Genomic DNA, 21,698 nt, shown 5'->3' with positions numbered 1-21,698 from the left:
AAATGGGCTTGGCATGGTGACTCACACCTGTAACCCCAGCACTTTGGGAGGCCAAAGTGGGTAGATTGCATAAGGCCAGGAGTTCTAAACCAGCCTGGTCAACACGGTGAAACCACATCACTACTAAAAATACAAAAATTAGCTGGGGATAGCAGTGAGTGCCTCTCGTCCCAGCTACTCAGGGGGCTGAGGCAGGAAGATCACTTGAGGCTGGGAGATTGAGGCTGCAGTGAGCAGAGACTGCACCACTGTACTCCAGCCTGGGTGACAGAGTGAGTGAGACTCTGTCTCAGAAAAAAAAAAAAAGAAGAAAGAAATGGTGGGCTATAACTAAGGGATGGGACCTGATCCTGATCTTGGGGCCAGGAAAGCCTTAGGCATGAATGGGATTTGGGAGTTAGGCAAAGGGGATGCAAGGAAGAGGGTTCCAGGTAGGGGATGTTACAAGAGGCCTGATAGCAAGAGGAAGTGTGTTATGTCTGAGAAATGGAAAGAAGTCTGGATAGCTGGAGAGCTGGGAGTGAGGGGAATGGGAGGGCAGGATGAAGCTGAGAGGGAGGCAGAGCCTTTTGGACCCTGATTAAGATTCTGATCATTGCATGGAAAGTAGTGAGAAGCTACTTTAGAGTTTTTAAGTGAAGAGGAGTGGGTGGTGTTACATATTCAGATTTATATTTCGAAAAGATTGATCTGGCTACAGTGTGGAGAACAGATTGGAGGAGTCAAGAATGAATCCAGCGGAACCGTGTTAGACTAATGCAGTGGTCCAGGTAAAGAAAACTGGGGCTTGGAGTAGGCTAGTGAAGTGGAGAGAGGAAGGAGCAGGTGAACTTGAAACATTTAGAGGTAAAACTGACAGAACATGGCATTTTGGTGGTTCTCAGAGTGTTCTGGGGATCCTGGGGAGTCCCTTGGATCCTTTAACCCTGTTAGTTCAAAATTATTTTCATAATCGTGCTAAGACATGACAGTCATTCTCTCCCAAGTATACAGTGGAGTTTTCCAGAGGTCATGTGCCTTAGGTGATATCATCACTCTAATGGCTTAATGGCATGTGTGCTTGTATATGATTATATTCTTAAAATTTCTTTTTTTCTCTACTGGTTTCTCCTAAGAAAATGTTTTAAAAATTTCTAAGTTTTAATTTCTAATACAGTAAATATCAGTTCATATATCCCACATAAATAAAAGCTAAGTGCCCTTAGTTTTAAGGTACAAAGGGATTCTAAGACCAAAAGGCTTAAGAACCACTATAGCATTGGATTGAATTTGCAGGTGTTCTCAGGAGGCTAAGGTGGGAGGATAGCTTGATTCCAGGAGTTTGAGATCAGCCTAGTCAACACAGTGAGACCCAATCTCATTAAAAAAAAAAAATGAGGTCGGGTGTAGTGGCTCACACCTGTAATTCGAGCACTTAAGGAGGCTGAGGCGGGTGGATAACCTGAGGTTAGGAGTTTAAAACCAGCCTGTCCAACATGGTGAAACCCCGTCTCTACAAAAAATACAAAAATTAGCTGGGTGTGGTGGCGTGTGCCTGTAATCCCAGCTACTCGGGAGGCTGAGGCAGTGAATTGCTTGAATTGCTTAAAACCAGGAGGCAGAGATTGCAGTGAGTGGAGATCACACCACTGCACTCCAGCATGGGTGACAGAGCAAGACTCTGTCTCAAAAAAAAAAAAAAGAAAGAAAGAAAGAAAAATAATTTGCAGGTGTTGAGAGAGAGGCAGATAAACTACTGCTTTGTGGAGCTGAACAAATGGCATTGTCTTTCACTAAAACAGGAATACTGGAAGAGAGCCTGGTTCCAGTTGCTGGGAAGGGGCAGACTTAATGTTTTAGACATGTTGGTATTGAAGTGCCTCTGATGCTAACAGGAGATATCAGAGGGGCCGTTAGATATACAGGTCTGTAGCTCAGAGGGGAGAAGATCAGGGCTAGTGAAAAAATATTGCAAATTGTCACATTCAAACCATGGGCCCAGGGGAGAGTGCCTAAGCAGAGACTATAGAATGAGAAGAAAAGAGAGTCCATGATTGAGCCTTCGCAACCTAACACTTAGTGATCAGTTAGAAGAGGATGAGCCTGCGAAGGACACAGGAAAGGAGTAACCAGAGAAATAGGAAAGGAAATTAGGAGTGTGAGGTGGGGAGAAGGCCTTACACAGAACCAGCCAGATGGTAAGGACAGACCAAGGGTAAGAGACAGAAACCTGTTATTTTCATTCACAAATGTCTGAGTGCTTGCTGTGTGCTGGTACAGGTAAGACTTTCTGAAGTCAAGGGAAACAGACAGGAGTCAAGGTTAAAGCATGAGAGACTTGAAAAAGTCCTAGCAGTAGAAACCGGTCAAAGAAGTCCCTGGTTAGTAAGCCTTTGCAATTCAGCCTTTCACCCAGTTCCTCTGCTGCCTCCTTGCCATCATCATTTACATATATGTGAATATTTAGTGAGTTTGCAGGAAGTGGGCCACTCAGTTCACACTGCAACATTTGCATTGATGGGGAAGCACAGGGTTAGCCCAATTGAATTCCAGACATGTATATTTATTTGAAATTTTTCCTTATTTTGGATTGCAAATCAGCTTTCTCTCACTTTACCCATTGACTCTAGTACTGCTCTCTTGAGGAACAGATAAACACAGATAAAATCATTCATATGACAATTCTTCAAATATGTGAAGCCCCAGGTATCATATTTACTCTTTTTTAAAATCATAATATGCATACCTTGAATTCCAGTTTTTTTCAGGCCAGTCTGTTAAACTCGTTCATGCTAAACAAACAAACAAAACAGAAACAAACAAAAAATCCTACTAAGTAATGAGTAATCCAAAGGAGTTAATCTTCCTGTGGGGAGATCACCAGGCAGGCTGATGGAATTTCCCTACCTGAAAATATCCTCTCTCATATCTTGGCCTATGGAAATTCTACCTACCTTTGAAGCTCAAGCACTATTTTTCCATAATACATTGGGTGGTGCCCTTAAGCCATGTAACCAAGCCTCAACTAAAGGACTTGTCTGCCGCCTCATACCTCTAATCCCAGCATTGTGGGAGGTCAAGACGGGCGGATCACCTAAGGATGGGAGTTCGAGACCAGTCTGTCCAATATGGTGAAACATGATCTCTACTAAAAATACAAAAATTAGCCAGACGTGGTGGCAGGTTCCTGTAAACCCAGCTACTTGGGCCGCTGAGGCAGGAGAATTGCTTGAACCTGGGAGGCAGAGGTTGCATTGAGCCAAGATCGTGCCACTGCACTCTGGCCTGGACAGACTCTCACTCTGTCTCAAAAAAAAAAAAAAATTGTCTGGGTGTGGTGGTGTGTGCCTATAATCTCAGCTACTTGGGAGGCTGAGGTGGGAGAATCACTTGAACCCAGGAGGCGGAGGTTGCAGTGAGCCAAGATCATGCCACTGTGCTCCAGCTGACTCCTATATGGTCTAAGTTCATCTTGTTAAGTGCCTTTGCCTCTGTTCTCACTCTGTCTTTCTCCTTATCTTGCCACTTTGTCCCATAGTGAGGCAAGCCATACGCCAACCCCTGAGTGGAGGCAGTTGGGTTTTTTCACAAGTTTAGCAGTGAAATGGTGGACTTGCTGATTGCAGTGGTGCATGCCTGTAATTCTAGCACTTTGGGAGGCCAAGGTGGATAGATGGCTTGAGCTCAGGAGTTTGAGACCAGCCTAGACAACATGGCAAAACCCCATCTCTCTCTGTCATCCAGGCTGGAGTGCAGTGGTGCCATGATGGCTTACTGGAGCCTCAGCCTCCGATCCTCTTGCCTCAGCCTCTCAAATAGCTGGGATCACAGGTGCTTGCCACCACACCTGGCTAATTTGTTTTTTGTAGAGATGAGGTCTTGCCCAGCCTGCTCTTGAATTCCTGGTCTCAAATGAACCCCTACCTCAGCCTCCCAAAGTGCTGAGATTATAGGTATGAGCCCACCATGCCTAGCCTAGGATGTTTTTAGGTTACAGATATGAGCAAATGTGTGAAGGGAGAGATAAAGATAGCTGAAGGAGGGCTTGAAGGTGATGAAAAGGAGACTATGGGGGAGCTGACACCTGCTGGAGATGAATCAAGTCCAGGTAGAGGGTCTATAATGCTTTCACAAGGAAGAGAGGAGCCCTCTGCCACTGAGAGACAAGGAGGGAAAATCCAGGCAGAGGACAAGAAGGAATATTGAAAGGAAGAGGTTGGCTTGTAGCCACAACTAGGGAGTAAACCATTTAGAGAACCAGCTTCCAGTTCTAGTGTAGATTTGAAAGGATAGAAACCAGGACTGCAGAGGTAGTGACCATACATGTGAAAACAAAATGATTAGCTTCTTTCACCTCCAAAGGTTTTTTTCCCTCCTTGCTATATAAGTTCTATGATGCTAGATGAAATCAGAAACTTTGATGGTGGTAGCAACTCCTAAATAAAATGGGAATTTTGAAAGTTGAAACATAGAAGATGTTCTTAGGATCCTATGGAATTCTACCCACTGTTGTGTTCTACAGAGTGTGATCCGCTGTGAGCGTATTGGTAAATATTTGTTAAGATTTTCTATTGAGAAAGAAAAAAAGATTTGATTTCTCTCCCCATTTTGTCTGTCCCTAAAGAGAGAAAAGAGTTTAGAAATAGTTGGTGGCCAAAAAAAGCTGTCTCTTTGTATTTGCAATGACCTGCACATTAACACTGACCCAAAGCCCTAGAACTCCCTGTGGAGACAACTTCCTGACTGCCTCAGCTTCCTGATGAGGGTTCTCTTATGAGAAGGGCTAGAATCTGAGAGCCTGTCTTTCAGCTTTAAGTCAGAGTACAGAGCAAAAGAACCTACCATATCCTAGGCTGAGAGTTTGTTTTTGACTCTGCTTCTTTGGGTTAAGGAGGTTGGTAGAGAGCCCGCACCCCCTGGGAGGAATGAGGACAGCTGGCAGCTTAAACCCTGCTCTTCTCCTTCTGTGTAAAATGCCTTCATGGCAAGTTGTGGGCCTCTCTGAACAGTGGAACTGCTACTGTACTCTTTTGCTTCAGCTGGTGCTGAGATGGGCCCATTGACACAGATGGCCCTGTGAGGCTAGTTTTGCATAGCACTGTGCTTTGTGCTGTCTGGCTCATTGCTATCACTGCTGGCAAATATGTAACCTTTAGTGAGTTTTATGGTCCAGTATCCTTTCATGTTCAGCTCCCTATCTCACTTGCTCTCAACTGCTGTTGTATGTCTCAGTGGCTCCCAATTTCTGAAATGAAGATTAAAAACAAAACTGAAAATGCCCTGGAGTAGTTCTGCCAACTCCTGGTTTTTCCATTCGCTTCCTCTGATAGCCATTGGTTTGGGGAGACTTCCCTTTCCTGCTCCAGCCTGTGGGCTTGTGCACAATAGCCTCTGGAGTGTAGCCCATCAGATAACAAGACTGGCTCTCTGCAGGCTCAGCGTGGATTGGAAAAAGTGAAAGTCTCTGGCTAGAAATAAAAGCTCAGAAAACCTTTGCTATTTTTCCCCAGGCCCTTCTGGGTCTGTAGTGCTGGCCTCATGTGAGCTAGTCCCATCCCACCTATAAAACCAGGGGAGAGTTCAGTGCAGCTGATGAAGGAGGGGACAGGTGTTAGGGGGACCATGGATATTTTATCCCAGGGAAGTCTCACCCCAGACACTTCAAGTAACAGATTGAGGGCATTTCATCCTATCTGGGCATAATTTGGACCAATGTCTAAGGTTTCATAAATAAGAGGTTTTTTTTTTCTCTCCAATCCCTTACAAGAGACATTTTTATTTATTCTAGGTAAAATGTGTAATACTGCTCCAGAGTGTGTTGGTCAGAGTTCAGTTGTGTAGAGAACCCACTGTAGCTAGTTTCAAGAAGAAGAGATTCCATAAGCCAGAGGAGCACATTGTGAATTATGGAATCAATGAGGGAAGAAAGAGAAGCAGGCTCTAGGTTAAGACATACCACAGAGCGTCTTCCCTCTTCTGTAATCAGGAAGCCACTGGTCCAGAAGTCTAGGGCCCCTCAGCTCTGGTCCACACCTGTCTGTCAACATCGGCAAAGCTGGAGACCAGGTGTGGATCCTCTGCTGATGCTGTGGCAGAAAAACCAAAGGCTTCTGTGACTGTGCCCAGGAAAAGCAGGAAGCCTGTTAATCTCACAAAAGTGCATGTGATTGGCTGAACTTAAAGAGAGTCTTAGAAATACAGCTTTTAGCCAATTAGCTGCTGAAGTACAGGAAGGCACACTATAAGGGTGAAATCCATCTTGTGCCTACCCCATATATCTGCCACATAGAGTAAAGGATACAAATGGGGTCTTGTGGAGTTCCTACCATGAGATAGGGTTATGTAGATATGTACCTGTGCCAGCACATTTATAACTTCCAAAAGAAATTATAAGGTAGGTAATTCTCCCCATTTTTGCAGTTGAGGAAATTGAGGTGAGAGCTTAGATCATTTAGCTAATGAGTGGCAAAGCCTGATCTAAGCCCACAGGTATCTAATTTGAAAGCTTAGTCTTTTCTCTGTGTACCTTGCTTACCTCCTTAGAGTTGCTTCTGCTGCTGACAAATGTTGCTGACATGTAGACTGAATTGCCACAGAACCTGTGGACTACCAAGATGTCATCCAAAGCTAAAAGTAGGAAGCAGGCAGTAGGCTAATTTTTATAAGCAAAGGGTTAAATAGTGTTCTCTTGGTGTTTTGAGGCATGATAGGGCTTAGGAAAACCATCCTTTTTTCACGGTTGCACTGGAATTTTGTGTTATAATGGCAAGGGAAGCAGCCAGGTACATGGGTCTATGAGGTCTGGATCAATGGAAAGTAAAGTAGTTTCCTTGATCCAGATTTCCCCTAACCTCCATTTTGTCTTTGCCTCCAAGCCCTCCATTGACCAAATGGCGTTTTGTATTCCTCATCTCTGACTCCCAAATGACCATGGACAAAACAACCCTGAATTTGATCTGCATGAAACATGGCACTATGGAGGTGGCTGACACCTGTAATTCCAGCACTTTGGGAGGCTAAAGCAGGAGGATCCCTTGAGCCCCGGAGTTCGGGACTACAGTGAGCTATGATCACACCACTGCACTCCAAAGAAAGAAACATGGCACTGTGTTTCCCCTGTGCTGCCAGGAAGTCCCCACGTTAGCCTCTCTCCCACACCTGGCAGGCTGTCATATTTCCTTGTGGATGGGATCTCCATCCTCCATAGGGATTACTCATGGGGAACAGATGGCCTGGCCAGTTCAGGGAGAGGTTTTGCCTTGTGCCACTGTATTGATCAGCATGCCTACCTGTTTTGGAAATAAATTATAGTCCCCAAATTGCCTTGGCTGAACTGTACTGAGAGTCACAAAGCCCATTTTATACCTTCAGCCCCACCATTAAGTCACTTTATGGCTTTGGGCCTCAGGTTTCCCTCTGCACAATGTGGATGATAATAATGCACCACCACTGCCAGAGTATAGTAAGGGTAAAATGAGAAGTGACAGTATTTTTTAAGAAAAAAAATTTCCTTGACCGATTTTATTGCTCTGTTAGTTCACGGTACAATATCTCTAAATTTACACTCAGAGTAAGTTTAGTTTCTGCTAGGGCTTAGAAAATATGGATAAATTCTCTTTCATGGGCTATTTGAGACCATTTCAAAGGCATGTCTCAGATACCACTTTATCTCAGAATTGATGGCCTTTACCCTGTGAGTGAGATGTTGAGACAGGAAATCCAGCAAAATTCTATGCCTTTCAGAGCAATTTTGTTTCTGGCCTCTGCTCTGGAGTCAGGTGGGGAAGCCAGATAACTGAGGACCCCATCTTAGGTTTCCTGCCAGAGAGACATCCTTGGAAGGAGACTGGGGTGATGTGTCCAAGCAGAGATTGGAAGTATTCTAGTGGTGAATTCATAAAAACATGTTCAGCACAACTGAATGAACCATATATTCTAAACAACTGACTTAATGTAGAAGAATCAAAGAGTCAGTTTCAGCTGGGTGCAGTGGCTCACACCTGTAATACCAGCACTTTGGGAGGCCAAGGCAGGTGGATCACCTGAAGACAGGAGTTTAAGACCAGCCTGGCCAAGATGGTGAAACCCTGTCTCTACTAAAAATACACAAATTAGCTGGGTATGGTGATGGCTGCCTGTAATCCTAGCTACTAGGAAGGCTGAGGCAGGAGAATTGCTTGAACCCAGGAGGCGGAGGTTGCCTTGAGCCAAGATTGCACCACTGCACTCCAGCCTGGGCAACAGAGCAAGACTCCATCTCAAAAAGAAAAAAAAGTCAGTTTCTTGAAGGTCATTGAAAAACAAAGTTTAAGCTTCTTAGAAAATGTTTTTCAAAGAGCAGCCCTCTGGCCAGGTGTGGGCACTCATCATGCCTTTAATTCCAACACCTGGGGAAGCCAAGGCTTGAGCCCAACCTAGGCAACATAGTGAGACCCCATCTCTAAAAGTGCACACACACACATAGAGCAAGCCTTCCCTCGATTCTTTTTTTCCATTAAATATTTTTCTTCCTTCTGAGGGTTTTTGAAATAGTGGGAGTCTCTCTGGCTCAGGAAGTTTGTTGAGCCCATCAGTCTGTCAGGCCCGCCCTCTTTTCCAGGATGTTCGAAGAGCCTGGACTGGGCTCTTGCGCACCCTGTGCTGAACATGCATGATCCCTGGTGTGCTACCTCTACTTCCAGGCACAGGCTTAGTGCTCCTGGCTCCACGTGAGCATTCATTTTGTTTTGTCTTTGAGACGGGGTCTCACTCCATCACCCATGCTGGAGTGCATTGGTGCAAACACGGCTCACTGCAGCCTCAAGCTCCCAAGCTCAAGCAATCCTCCTGCCTCAGTCTCCCAAGTAGCTGGGTCTACAAGTGTGTGCCACCATGCCTGGCTAATTAAAAAGATTTTTTTTGTAGAGATGGGATCTCACCATTTTGCCCAGGCTGGTCTCAAACTCCTCACCTCAAGCGTTTCTCCTGCCTCTCAAAGTGTCAGGATTATAGGTTTGAACCACTGCACCTGGCCACACATGAGCTTTCAAATGACAAGAAATATATATATATATAAACATGTACACACACACACACATATAAAACTAAAACTCAGTGTCTCAAGTTTTCCATCTAAAACTGGTCTGGACTGGGGCTCTAGCATCAAGAAAGGAGGGAAGCCAGGCATGGTGGCACCTGCCTGTAGCTGAAGAGGGAGGATTTCCTGAGCCCAGTTGCTCAAGACTAGCCTGGGCAACATAGTGAGACCTGTCTCTGAAAAAAAAAAAAAAAAAAACACAATAGAATGAGTCAGGTACTTCTAGGTCTCCAACTACCAAACTTGATCTCTCTTGCTTCCTTAGCCATTTCCACAGAGCATCTTGCTTGCAGTTCCATTTCAGAAAGCGTAGTACTATAGCCCCTGAACTAGACTGGAGAAACCAGCCAGCAAGGAAAGTAGCCTGCATTGTTGAGAGATGGTACTTCTGCTATTCCTGGTGTCTAGGAATTGCTGGGTCGTGGGAGAGAGGTAAGGGCTGGTAGATAAGGGAGTGGAGGGCTCTTGTGTCTCTGGTTTTCTACACAACAGGATAAATTTGTTCCCTCCAGAACAGGAAAAGGGTTCAGGATAAGAATCCTATATTTAAGTTTTGAAGCTACGAAAAATATTTGTGTGGGTATTGTTAAAGCTTTTTTTTTTTTTTTGGTTGTTTGTGTTTTTTTTGTTTGTTAAAGCTTTTTTTAAACCTTCCGAAAGTTGGCTCTTCTGGTTTGTCTGGTGAGCTTTGGAAGGAAAAAAGATGCAAACTTTTGGCCTCATTTTTGTCCCCTCTGATCATGGAAAGCAATAAGATCAATCAGGAGCACTCTTGGACTAGGAGGAAAGAGGACCCAAGAATCCGTTATGACAGAAGAGTATTGCTCAATGACTTACAGTGTGTGTCTCCACACACCTCTGTCATTCACTGACATTAGGATGATAAACCGTTTCATCTTACAAGCTGATGTGGTGAAAGTATCTGCAAATTGGTTTTATATTCTATCTTTTTTTTTTTTAAAGACAGAGTTTTGCTCTTACTGCCCAGGCTGGAGTGCAATGGCGCAATCTGGGCTCACTGCAACCTCTGCCTCCTGGGTTCAAGTGATTCTTCTGCTTCAGCCTCCCAAGTGGCTGGGATTACAGGCGTCACCACGCCTGGCTAATTTTGTATTTGTAGTAGAGACTGGTTTCTCCATGTTGGTCAGGCTGGTCTCAAACTCCCGATCTCAGGTGATCGACCTGCCTTGGCCTCCCAAAGTGCTGGGATTACAGGTTTGAGCCACCGCACCCAGTGGTTTTATATTCTTTTACCTGTAAAACATAAATAATTGTTTTTGGGTGTTTTTTTTTTTTTTTTTTTTTAAGATTTAAGTTCATTGAGTCTTCGTTTCTTCATCTGTTAAGTAAAGCAAATGCTTACCTCTCAGGATTGTTGAAAGGAGTAAGTGAAGTAACAAATGTAAAAATACCTTGTGGAATGCTTGCCACTTAGCAGGTACCCAAAAAATATTTGCCAAACCTCTGTTGTAGGGATGCTGAAAATCAAATGAGGTTAATTACTGTGAATGTGTAACAAAAAGTAAAGCACTGCATAAATGTGAGATAATCATTACTTAGACCAGCCTGAGGAACATAGTGAGACCCTGTCTCAATTTAAAAAAAAAAAAAAAAAAGATAATATCATTATCATAAGCCAGGAAGCATGGGAGTGGGTAGGAATGGAGAAGCCTGCCTCTTGATCCTGGTCAGACCATCAGGAGGGCCTTTTTACCTGATACAGGTAGAGAACAAAAAAGGGGAGACACTGGCTGAGGGAACAGGAGAGCAGAGAGAGATGCCCAGGTATATTCAGTTACCTTTTCCTGGTCCCCACCCTCAAAATACTGCTGGGACCCAAAACTCAAGAGGACTAAACTGATGCATTGAGCTGATGGGAGGAAATGGCATTAGTGCTCTAGAGGAAGAGAGAAGGTGACATTATGATGGAATAATTATATATATATATATATTTTAAAAAGCTAGTCTGATTGCCAGCTAACATTGGTCTCATAGGGGTTATTCTGGTTTCTGTTTTGTGCCAAGGTTTTTGGTCACATATGCTGTAGTGCCTGCCCTGTCTCTGGAGTTTGTTTCCCTGTTAGGAAAAGACTTTGCCTGAGGGAGCTGGTACATACTGGATGTTAGTGCCATGACCCATCTGAGTCACATTCCTGACCTCTGGGGCCTGGTGTCTGTGAGCTGGCCCCATACCTGCTCCTCTTGGGCCACACATCCTGGGCTCTGTTGCTGAAAAAAAGCCTCCTTTATGTGCTCTAGGCTCCCAGAACCTTGGCCGAAGCTCACCTCCCCCTGGCTATGTTCCTGAGCGGCAGCAGCACATTGCCCGGCAGGGGTCCTACACCAGCATCAACAGTGAGGGGGAGTTCATCCCAGAGACCAGCGAGCAGTGCGTGAGTATAGGGGGGTTGGGATATGCAGACCTGTATCAGCAGACCAAGGTCATAACAAGGGGCTCTCAGTAGTCACAGTGAAGAACATGTACCCCATTTTGAAAGCTCTTTTATAAACCAGGCCTGCCCAAATATGGATTACCCCTTTTTAACGGTCAAATAATGATTTCTGCCAAAGATGGGATCTAAACTATGTAGTCTCGTTGCTGTTGGGTGAACACTTAACAGATTTTCCTTTGTTGTAGTCCTCTCATTGTTCCCCCAGGTAGCTGGAACTATAGGCAGGCACCACCACACCCAGCTCATTTCGGTAGTGTTTTAACATATGCTTGGTTTTAAACTGACAGGTTATGTTTTTCATTGGATATATTTTAGTTTTGCCATTTCTTGATGAAAGGTAGGGAGTAAACCATATCAAAATTACACTGTAGGATTGGTCAGGTTGACCATTTATGATGGTAGACAGTTGTATTAGTTACCTATTGCTCCATAACAAATTACCACAAACCTAGAGGCTTAAAACATTTTCCAGTTTCCCCGGGTCAGGAGTCTAGGCATGATTCAAGTGGGTCCTCTGCTGAGGGTCACACAAGACTGCAATCAGGGTGTCAGCCAGGCTGCCTGTCTTTCTTGAGTTTGGGGTTCTCTTCCAAGCTCAGATGGTTGTTGACAGAATTCAGTTTCTTGTGGCTGTAGGACTGTGGTTCCTCTTTTCTTCTGGATGTCACCGAGGGGCTTCTCTGAGTTTCTTTCCCAGAGGCTACCTGCTGTTACTTGCCATGGGGCTGTCTCACAACATGGCAGCTTCTTCAAGGCCAGCAGGAGAATCTCTTGCTCCAGTCTGCAAAGATGGAGTCATAAAACATCACATAATTATGGGAATGAATATTCCATCCTCTTTGCCATAGTCTATTGGCTAGAAGCAAGTCACAGGTTCTACTTGCAATAAAGGGAATGGCAGCTAGCTCATTGGGACTAATTGGTAAAGGAAGTAATCACCTTAGGGTGTGTCCACCACAGTGGCTCAGCCATTTTAATGGCTAGCTTTTAAACTGGTGGCTTACTTGATGCAAATGGCTTTGGCTTAGTGAACTCAGCAAGGGTGAGAACTGTAGTTTCATTCTGGTCTTTTCAATGTGCTTGCTTTGATTGTTAAAAAAAATAAAGGGCTGTTCTTATACTTTCTGGGATTTGGCCTGAGAAGGGGAAGTTTCTTAAGGAGAAAATGTCCAACAGATGGGCCCGTGCTGTCACATGGGAGATTTTACAAAAAACTGATTCTTGTAACTTTTCTTTCATTATTCAAACTATATAGGCTATGAGAAGCACTTTGTACTCTTCTTCCTTCTATCCTCCTACCTTCCAGATAAATTCATGTTTGGAATAGTGACCTGGAGTGCCTTTAGCTGCAGAGTTCCTTCTTGGGCATTTTACTGACCATCCTTCCTGGTTTCTCTAACCAGGGCACTTCTGGACATCAGCTGTTCTAGGGGTGACTTGGGTGTAAAATTCCAGAGATTGCAGATGAGCTTGATTGCCCTAAATCTGTGTCCCTCACCATGGTCCTATACTCTGTCCCCTTCACTTTTTTACTTTACCTGCATGGCCCTGGAAGGCGTGGGAGGATTTGACTCCTAGGGAGAACAGACTTTTAGAAAGAGGCCAAGGAAGGCAGTGGCTAGGGATTGTCAAGGTCCTCTTCCAGTGTCTGCCTCTTTAGCTGAAAAGAATTGCTTCTGGTAACAGGTCATTTGAGATCAATCCATTGAACAGGAACAAACGTTGCATTGTACGTAATGAAAGAATATTCCAATGTGACTTTATTGAAAAGTGAAAGTATGATAAGTTTATTTTGTTTTTTCTTTAATTGGGTTTAGGTGATAATTGCATCTATTTACTCATTTTTGAATGAATAAAGTATGATTCATGTTAATTTTTTGGCCTAAGTTTTCTAACAAAATTTATGCCAGTCCGGGTGCAGTGGTTCATGCCTGTAATCCTAGTCCTTTTCGAGGCCAAGGCAGGAGGATTGCTTGAGGTCAGGAGTTCAAGACCATTCTGGGCAACATAGCAAGACCCTGTCTCTACAAAAAAAATCTTTTTGAATTAGCCGGCCATAGTGGCACACATGCCTGTAGTCCCAGCTACTCAGGAGGCTGAGGTGGGAGGATCACTTGAGCCTAGGCTGCAGTGAACTGCACTCCAGCTTAGGTGGCAGAATGAGACCCTATCTTGAACAACAGCAACAATAAAATGCTAGCACAATGTAACGTCCTTCACTCCCTGCTTGACTTCTGACCATAAAGAAGCTCATTTTTTTGCAAGAGCATTCACAGGACTCAGCAGTTTCCCCAAGGCCTCTCATGAGTCCACCACACTGGCCTTATTATTTATTTGTCCATTTTCTTTTTTTTCTGTTAACTGGTCTAAATTTGCCAAATATGCACCTGATAGATTGAAAGCAATTCTCTCCAATGTTGGTTTCATCCACTTTGGATAGTCTATATCCTTAGCAGTATTTGCAGTTTTACTTTGCAATTTGCCTTGATTGGCAGATTTTAAAAAATCATGTGTGACAATATGACCTAAAACATTTGAAATTGTGGGTGGGGATGGATGCTAGTATTAAATGGGAAAAAATACTTGAGTTGGAAACTAATTTTATGGAGGTTGTTAGTGAATTTTCATAATTCTGATACTTCGTTTCCCTATGTAATATATATTTTTAATTAATTTAAAAAAATTTAAACAGAGACAAGGTCTCACTATGTTGCTCAGGCTGGCCTTAAACCCCTGAGCTCAAGTGGTCCTCCTGCCTTGGCCTCCCAAAGTACTAGGATTACAGGCATGAGTCACCAAGCCCGGCCCCTATGTAATGTTTGATGTTGGAGCTCAGATAATGAATATTCTGAAATTGAAGACCCCACCCCCCACCTTTGTGCAGAGAAAATGAAGGGGAGGATCTTCAGGGCATTGACTGAAGAAAAATTGATTTTGTTGCTGCATTTGACCATGGGCCAGAGAAATATTTTAATATATTTAGATATCTATTACCTCTGCATTGGACCAGGAACTGGGACGTTTTCATTCTGGTATCAGCTGTGTACTAACTTAGTTTTATGACTTTAGACGAGTCTCCTAACCTTTCTAGGCCTGTAGTGCTCGTCTTTGAAATGAGGCAATACTTATCTTTGTAAATTATAAATTATGGAGTGTAAACAGAAGCATTAAGGTCCCACCCAAACTCACTGCAGGGTAGTACCATCTCCAGAGCCAGGCTCCAGTGTTAATGAGCCAAGAACATGCCAACCAGAAAAGCAGAGCCTCTGCTCTGCTCTCCTGCCAGAGCTTCTTGGGATGCCAGCCAAGTATTTTTCTCCCTCCTGGAAACTTGCCTTTCAAACTAAGGGGGAGGATGGTACCTTCCTATCTATTCTTCCCACTGCATGGGGAGAGAAAGGGCACTTTCATATTTTGACAGAAAGGCCCATTTGCTGGGCTTTGCCATAGAGCTTGGGTCATGGGGGAATTGGGGCTGGGGATGTGGCTTCATTGTATGACTTGCCTTGCAGATGCTGGATCCCCTGAGCAGTGCAGAAAATTCCTTATCTGGAAGCTGCCAATCCTTGGACAGGTCAGCAGACAGGTATGGGACTGTGGGTGGTTTGGAGGGTAATGCATAGTCATTTTTGGAACTGATGGGTTGAGGAAGAAGAGTTAGCTCTGCAGGCCCAGGGTTAAAACATAATGCTTCTAGGAAAGCCTTCTCAATTTCCCAAACACCACAAGAATGTTATGATTGTATAATTAAATGAATGTAATAATAGCTTATAAAATAGCAGCTCATTTATTAAGTACTTTCTTTGTTGTTCTAAGTGCTTTACATGTTTTGACTTTCGACATAATATATGCCGCTCTTGTACTTTTGGCTTCACTGCTGTGATCTGAACTGAGAAGCAGTGGACTGTCAGTGTTTTAGGGGAAAAACTGAATTCTCATCCATTGGTTTACCTTCATTTTTTATTCCAAGTGTTTTTGGCGGGGAGTAAGAAACTGAAACCTGAAAACAGAATATCCAGAATGCCTATCGTACCACGTTGCCTGCTTGGTGTATATCTTCTTCTTACACTTTGGGAGGAAACAAGTGATGTCCTTTACATACCAAATAGCAAGGGTATGTCTGGAGAGGCCTTGGCGTTGATCTTGGTACTCCCTGGACTCTGCCTTATTATGCCCAAGAGCAGTTTTGATCAAGTCTGTCTGGGTTTCAGACTATGATCAGAGCTATGGAGCAGGTTGGGGTTTTTTTTACTTCGTATAACTGATTAGTTGTTCATTTGGGTAGTGATTTTGTGACTGTGGCTAAATATGCATTGTCTTGCCTAGTAGACCTGAGCACTGATGAGCACTGTCTTCCCTTTAGACATTATAGAATACGGTTATGGTTACTTGGTTTCCAATGTGTAGCCTTGTCTGGGGCTTGCTTTCCAACTAGGGAAGTAAGAAGGCACAGGCAAGAGTCCTAGGGCTTGCTGTCATAGACTGAGGGCTCTGCCAAGACAGGGACTGACTCTGACTTTGGACTATCTCCTAAACTTTAGAAGGTAAAAGGGAGAGGAGAGGACTACATAAGGTCTAGTAGTTGGGAAACGAGGGGGCGGCCCCCCTCTCCCACTGCCTTGAGAGTTTCTAACCTGTGGCCCCCACAAAAGGCCACTAAGCACTCATGTGTAAGGAAAAGGGCCATTCAGGTGGATCTTGGGAAAGATAGCTAAATTTACCCACCTCTTTATTCTTGTTTTTTTTCCTCTACCCCTACAGTACTTTCTTTTATTTTCATTGTGAATGATCTGGACTTACTTCCTTGAGGCCCAGCCTGACTTGGGCTCAGGGCTGTCATCTTCCCTTCAGGGGATCTGGGAAAGGGCATGAAATCGGGAACCAGACAGACCTAGATCCAGTCCCAGCTCCACCAAATATTAGTTGAATGGCTTCAGACAAGTCTTTTAACCTGTTCTTGAGTTTCCCCATCTCCAAAGTGGAACGGTGGTGACTAGGCTGAAAGATGCCTGGTTTAGCAGCAAGAACACAGACTTATTTTTATTATACTGTATTTGCTACCTCACAGCGTTCTGAGGATTAAGTGAGAAAAAGCTCACTTTATAAAATAGGTAAGAAAGCAGCAGCCTATAAACAATGACATTGTGGCTATTTTTATTACTGCCCTGGGCAAAGGATTCTCTTGGAGTTCTTTGCCTGTTACAGACGTGGGAAGAAAGGGCAAGGAGGGAGAGGTCTGTGCAGCCAGGCTGGAGTTGGGTCAGATGGGGGAGATGTGCCACTCAGGGTGCTGTCAGATTAGGTTATAGAGTAGTGAAGGGAGGGTGAAGAACGCAGGAGCTGGACTCAGAAAAGGGCTGTTTCCCACAAAATATGCTTCCCCCACCTAACGCTGTGGCAGGGGTTAGAAAGGGAGACCACCTGGACGCCCTGCTGGGTTGCTGTGGAAATGTGCAGGGAGTCTGTTTTTTATTTCTTCTTGTCTTCTCCAGCCCATCCTTCCGGAAATCACGAATGTCCCGTGCCCAGAGCTTCCCTGATAACAGACAGGAATACTCAGGTGAGTTCTACAAAGCCTGAGTAGGCAATGCAGGGTGTCTAGGTGGGACTTCAGGTGGTTATGACTCAATAGCTCTACTTAGGCTTGCTGCTTTGAGATCTTAGGTGACTTGGGGGCTTAAGTGACTCACATTGACCTACCCAGAAGCCAGTGATTCCCCCTTCTTACTCAGATCGGGAAACTCAGCTCTATGACAAAGGGGTCAAAGGTGGAACCTACCCCCGGCGCTACCATGTGTCTGTGCACCACAAGGACTACAGCGATGGTGAGTGCTCCTTCACCTGCCCCTGCTGACTGCCTCAAGAAAGGACAAATTGCCATGAGGAGGGTGGGCCCGTCCATCCAGCGTCTGTATTTCCTTCATTCCTGAGGAATTGTGGCCCAGACTTGAGTCATGGGAGACAGGAAATAAACAAAAACAAAATCAGGGAAGATAGTATTTGTAGACCAAGATGCTGCCACTGGGAACTCTGACCTTTGTTGGAGCCAAACCTATCCCATGCCCTCTTCTGCCCCGCAGCAGCAGGTGGCCTGGGGCCTGCAGAGGGGTAAGGAGTAGGATGCAAGGAAATCGGTGCCTTTGGGTGTGGCTTGGCCTTGCAAGCAATTGGGAGCCCACAGGCCAGCCATGTGCCTTCCCTTTGGCCAGATCTCCCTGAACCAGACTACTTCCCCAATTTCCGCTTTTGTCTTGATTCTTGGAGTGCTTGGGACAGCAACCTGTGTGGAATGAGTCAGGTGGGAGGGCGGAGAGGGTGGGCTGGAGCTGGTATTATCTATCACTTCTGGCTTGGACCTGGTTTGTACATTCAACCTCATAGCCCCCAGTCTGACTTGCTCTACTCTGGCCCTTGCACCCTTTCAGGCAGAAGAACATTTCCCCGAATACGGCGTCATCAAGGCAACTTGTTCACCCTCGTGCCCTCCAGCCGCTCCCTGAGCACAAATGGCGAGAACATGGGTCTAGCTGTGCAATACCTGGACCCCCGTGGGCGCCTGCGGAGTGCAGACAGCGAGAATGCCCTCTCTGTGCAGGAGAGGAATGTGCCAACCAAGTGTGAGAAGCTGTCCCTGGCTAGGAGGAGACTGTCCAGGCTGTCTCAGACAAGCTACAGGGGCAGAACAGCTGGGCCCCTGGGACCCTTAGGCTCAGCAGGTGGTGGCTTTGGCCCATACGTACCACATGGGATAAGCCTTGAAGTGCCTGAAGCCTGACTCCACTATTGTGTGACAAGCCTCTTCTCCTCCCTGATCTTTAGTTTTTCCATGTTTAAATGAGGGAAGAGCACACCCTTCATCCCTGCCATAGTAAGATATTTAGGGGCTTTGGAAGCAAATGTATTTGATCAATGCACAAGAGCATTTAACCATGACTGTAGCCAATTCTCTGCTTCTTTAGGTCCAAGTGACTAGAGCACTGGGCTTGCTCCAGATTGCGGTGGAGATGTTCTACTAAGTCATTTAACCATGACTGTAGCCAATCCTCTGCTTCTTTAGGTCCAAGTGACTAGAGCACTGGGCTTGCTCCAGATTGCGGTGGAGATGTTCTACTAAGAGATGATGTGATGGTGCTGGGTGAAGGGGAGCCTGAGCCAGACGCCCTATTAGAGAGTGCCTGGAGAATGAATGGGATATCCATAAATAGTGCACACAAAGTAACACTCTTTCCTTCTGTTCTTCTATAGCTCCCAGTGCCCCCATCAATTGGCGCCGGGGAAAGCTCCTGGGCCAGGGTGCCTTCGGCAGGGTCTATTTGTGCTATGACGTGGACACGGGACGTGAACTTGCTTCCAAGCAGGTCCAGTTTGACCCAGACAGTCCTGAGACAAGCAAGGTACACTTTCCCTGTGGTCTGACTTCAGTTCTCTCCTTTCAACAAAAATGCCTCTCTTACCACACAGAGTAGTAGTTGCTTGAGATGCTGTGGGTTGCTTCCTCCATCATTCTTCCCAAGCTCCCTTTCTCTCCATCCTGGCCCTAGCCACAGGGTGAAAGGACTGTGGTCTGAAGAACACCAAGCACCTGGGGAAGGGGTCAGGTATAAGGAACTAAGCTGATGCCAAAGTACCAAGTACCCCAAACTGAGAGGTGATGACTTGTGCCACAAAGGGCACTCCCTGCTCTCCATCAGACACATCTTTCTCCCTAGCCCTAAGCCCAGGAAGGAGCTGTGGGATTCCTTCACTTGGTCCAGCTCTAAAGGAAAAATCATATGGCCTGACTTTGCAGTTCAGCTTTCAGCATGGCTTACACTTCAGTTGGAGTGGACAAACAGCAGTTACCTTAGCTAAGCACCCAGAGCCCCTTCTCCCAGCTCCCTGCCTCCTTCCACGCATGGGAGTGCCACCATCCCAAGGCCTTCCTAGCATTGTGGCCGAGGGCTAGACAGTTAAGAGTCCTCCTTTTCTCCATCTGCAGTTCCCAAGGCAAACCCTTGTGAGGCCACTAACTAGGGCAAGTTGGGCTGAACCCAGGCAGGCAGAACTGGGGCCCTGAGAGCTGAGGCAACCACTGACCCCTTCCCTAGGAGGTGAGTGCTCTGGAGTGCGAGATCCAGTTGCTAAAGAACTTGCAGCATGAGCGCATCGTGCAGTACTATGGCTGTCTGCGGGACCGTGCTGAGAAGACGCTGACCATCTTCATGGAGTACATGCCAGGGGTACGTGCCCGTTGAATGCATGTGAGACACACACAGAAGAGGCCCTGACCTGGGGGGCGGAGCCTGCAGTAGAGGGGTCACCTTGGATAGGAGTTTGATCACCTGAGGCTCCAGAGGCCCACAGCAGCAAAACGAGGCGATGGTGGGTCTTGGAGTCAGGAGGGCCCTGCCTCAGGCTGCAGTGGGAGTATGAGATGACAACTGCCCTAGGCCCAGCCCTCCTCTGAAGCATGTAGGACTGGCTCACTGTCCAGTAAATGTAGCCTTCATCTGGAGCAGAGAGGCCTCCCTGCTCCTGGATTTGGGTGGTGTGCTGCTTGAGAAGGACTATGTGGTACTCTCTTCTCCAAACTGCCTGACAGCTCCTGGCAGAGTGCCCTGCACAGCCAAATAGGAATTGAGCCAATCATTCCTTTGCTGCCATGCTGGGGGCTGCAATGGGCTTGCCCCTCCACCAGCCCTCCCCTGAGGGGACTTCTCTGACTTCTTGTGGCTGCTAGGGCTCCGTGAAAGACCAGTTGAAGGCCTACGGTGCTCTGACAGAAAGCGTGACCCGAAAGTACACGCGGCAGATCCTGGAGGGCATGTCCTATCTGCACAGCAACATGATCGTTCACCGGGACATTAAGGGTAAGCAGGGCCAGGATGCATGGAGTCCCCAGGACCTGGGTTCAAGTCTACCATTGAATGCCTGCAGGGGCCAGTTACTTAACCTTTCTGAACTTTCTGAAAAGTGGGATCCCAATTGCTTCCTTGAGGGACTGTGAGAAGACTGGTTGAGCAATTTGGGAAAATATTGCCAAGTTCCCTGTACATGTTGGCCATGGAGATGGTCATTTTGTGTGGTAGATCTGAGGCTCCCCTTCACTAGGTCCTTTGCTGTGTGTAGTTCATGTATAATTCAGTGGTAGCCCCGCCCTCTCCAGCAGCTCTCAGTGACCTGGGAGTAGGGAGGATGGGAGAAAATGCAAAAGGGTCCAGGGTTGAAGCCTCTGCCTTTTCATGCCTCAGGAGCCAACATCCTCCGAGACTCTGCTGGGAATGTGAAGCTGGGGGACTTTGGGGCCAGCAAACGCCTGCAGACGATCTGTATGTCGGGGACGGGCATGCGCTCCGTCACTGGCACACCTTACTGGATGAGTCCTGAGGTGATCAGCGGTGAGGGCTATGGAAGGAAAGCAGACGTGTGGTGAGCACTGGGACATGCAGAACCCCTTCTCCCACCCAGGCCCTAGTGGCCCTCCATTAGAAACATACCCTGGGAACTTTGGTATGGCAGGAGGGAGTGCACCCAGGACCCAGGCTGCAGTATGTGCAAGGGTATTGGTGTGTGCAGTAGCACATACACCAGATGGGTTGTGTTTTTACCCTAGATAAAAGCACACTCCGTTAGAGCTGGGACTTAGGCCATGGAAAACATCCCTCATGTTTTCTAAATCTCTTAAGGCAGCAGGATCCACTCTGAAGGCCTGGACCAGTCTCTGAACAGGAGCAGGCTTCTGTCCCTTCTCCTAGCACTCAGATGGCTTGCACTTGCTTGACCTAACCTCGTGTCCATCCTCTGCAGTGGCCCCTAAGTCATGAGAGCTTCTCCCCTTGGAAAGCTATTGTGGTGGGCTGAATAATGGTCCCCCAAAGATGTCCACTGCCTGATCCCAGGATCAGTAAATGTGATTGTATATAGCAAAGGGCCTTTGCAGAGATGATTAAATTAAGGGTTTTGAGATGGATGGATTATTCTGAATTAGCCAAGTAGCCTGGTATAATCACAAGGGTCCTTAAAGAAGGGACTCAGGAGGTCAGAGTGGCTAGTAGGAGGTGAGACTATGGAAGCAAGAGGTTGGAGTAACACAAGGAGGTGACCATGAGCCACGAAATGCAAGTGGCCTCTAGAACCTGGAAAAAGCAAGATAACAGTTTCTCCCCTCAGAACTTCCAACAGGAATCAGCCCTGCTGCCACCTTGACTTTA

General features: G+C 46.0%; 1 protein-coding gene across 7 annotated transcripts in view; it reads left to right on the top strand.

The window, feature by feature from the left end:
- MAP3K3 (mitogen-activated protein kinase kinase kinase 3) overlaps nt 1-21,698 on the top strand; it is a 75,799-nt gene that overhangs the window by 50,693 nt on the left and 3,408 nt on the right. For 5 of the 7 annotated variants that reach the window (XM_021673752.2, XM_012443827.2, XM_012443825.3 and 2 more), the window contains 9 exons: nt 11,315-11,448; nt 15,021-15,094; nt 17,001-17,068; nt 17,241-17,333; nt 17,934-18,125; nt 18,754-18,902; nt 19,596-19,727; nt 20,228-20,357; nt 20,739-20,916. In XM_021673752.2, the coding sequence (XP_021529427.1) occupies nt 11,315-11,448; nt 15,021-15,094; nt 17,001-17,068; nt 17,241-17,333; nt 17,934-18,125; nt 18,754-18,902; nt 19,596-19,727; nt 20,228-20,357; nt 20,739-20,916 (1,150 nt within the window). The remainder of the gene's footprint in view (nt 1-11,314; nt 11,449-15,020; nt 15,095-17,000; nt 17,069-17,240; nt 17,334-17,933; nt 18,126-18,753; nt 18,903-19,595; nt 19,728-20,227; nt 20,358-20,738; nt 20,917-21,698) is intronic. The other 2 variants (XM_012443828.3, XM_012443826.3) reach the window with 1 other exon arrangement.

This window comes from Aotus nancymaae, unplaced genomic scaffold (genome assembly GCF_030222135.1).
Source record: "Aotus nancymaae isolate 86718 unplaced genomic scaffold, 86718_ANA_hifiasm-v0.15.2.pri h1tg000089l, whole genome shotgun sequence".
NCBI lineage: Eukaryota > Metazoa > Chordata > Mammalia > Primates > Aotidae > Aotus > Aotus nancymaae.
The sequence above is the reverse complement of the archived record's forward strand: the minus strand, read 5'-3'. Positions and strand labels throughout refer to the sequence as shown.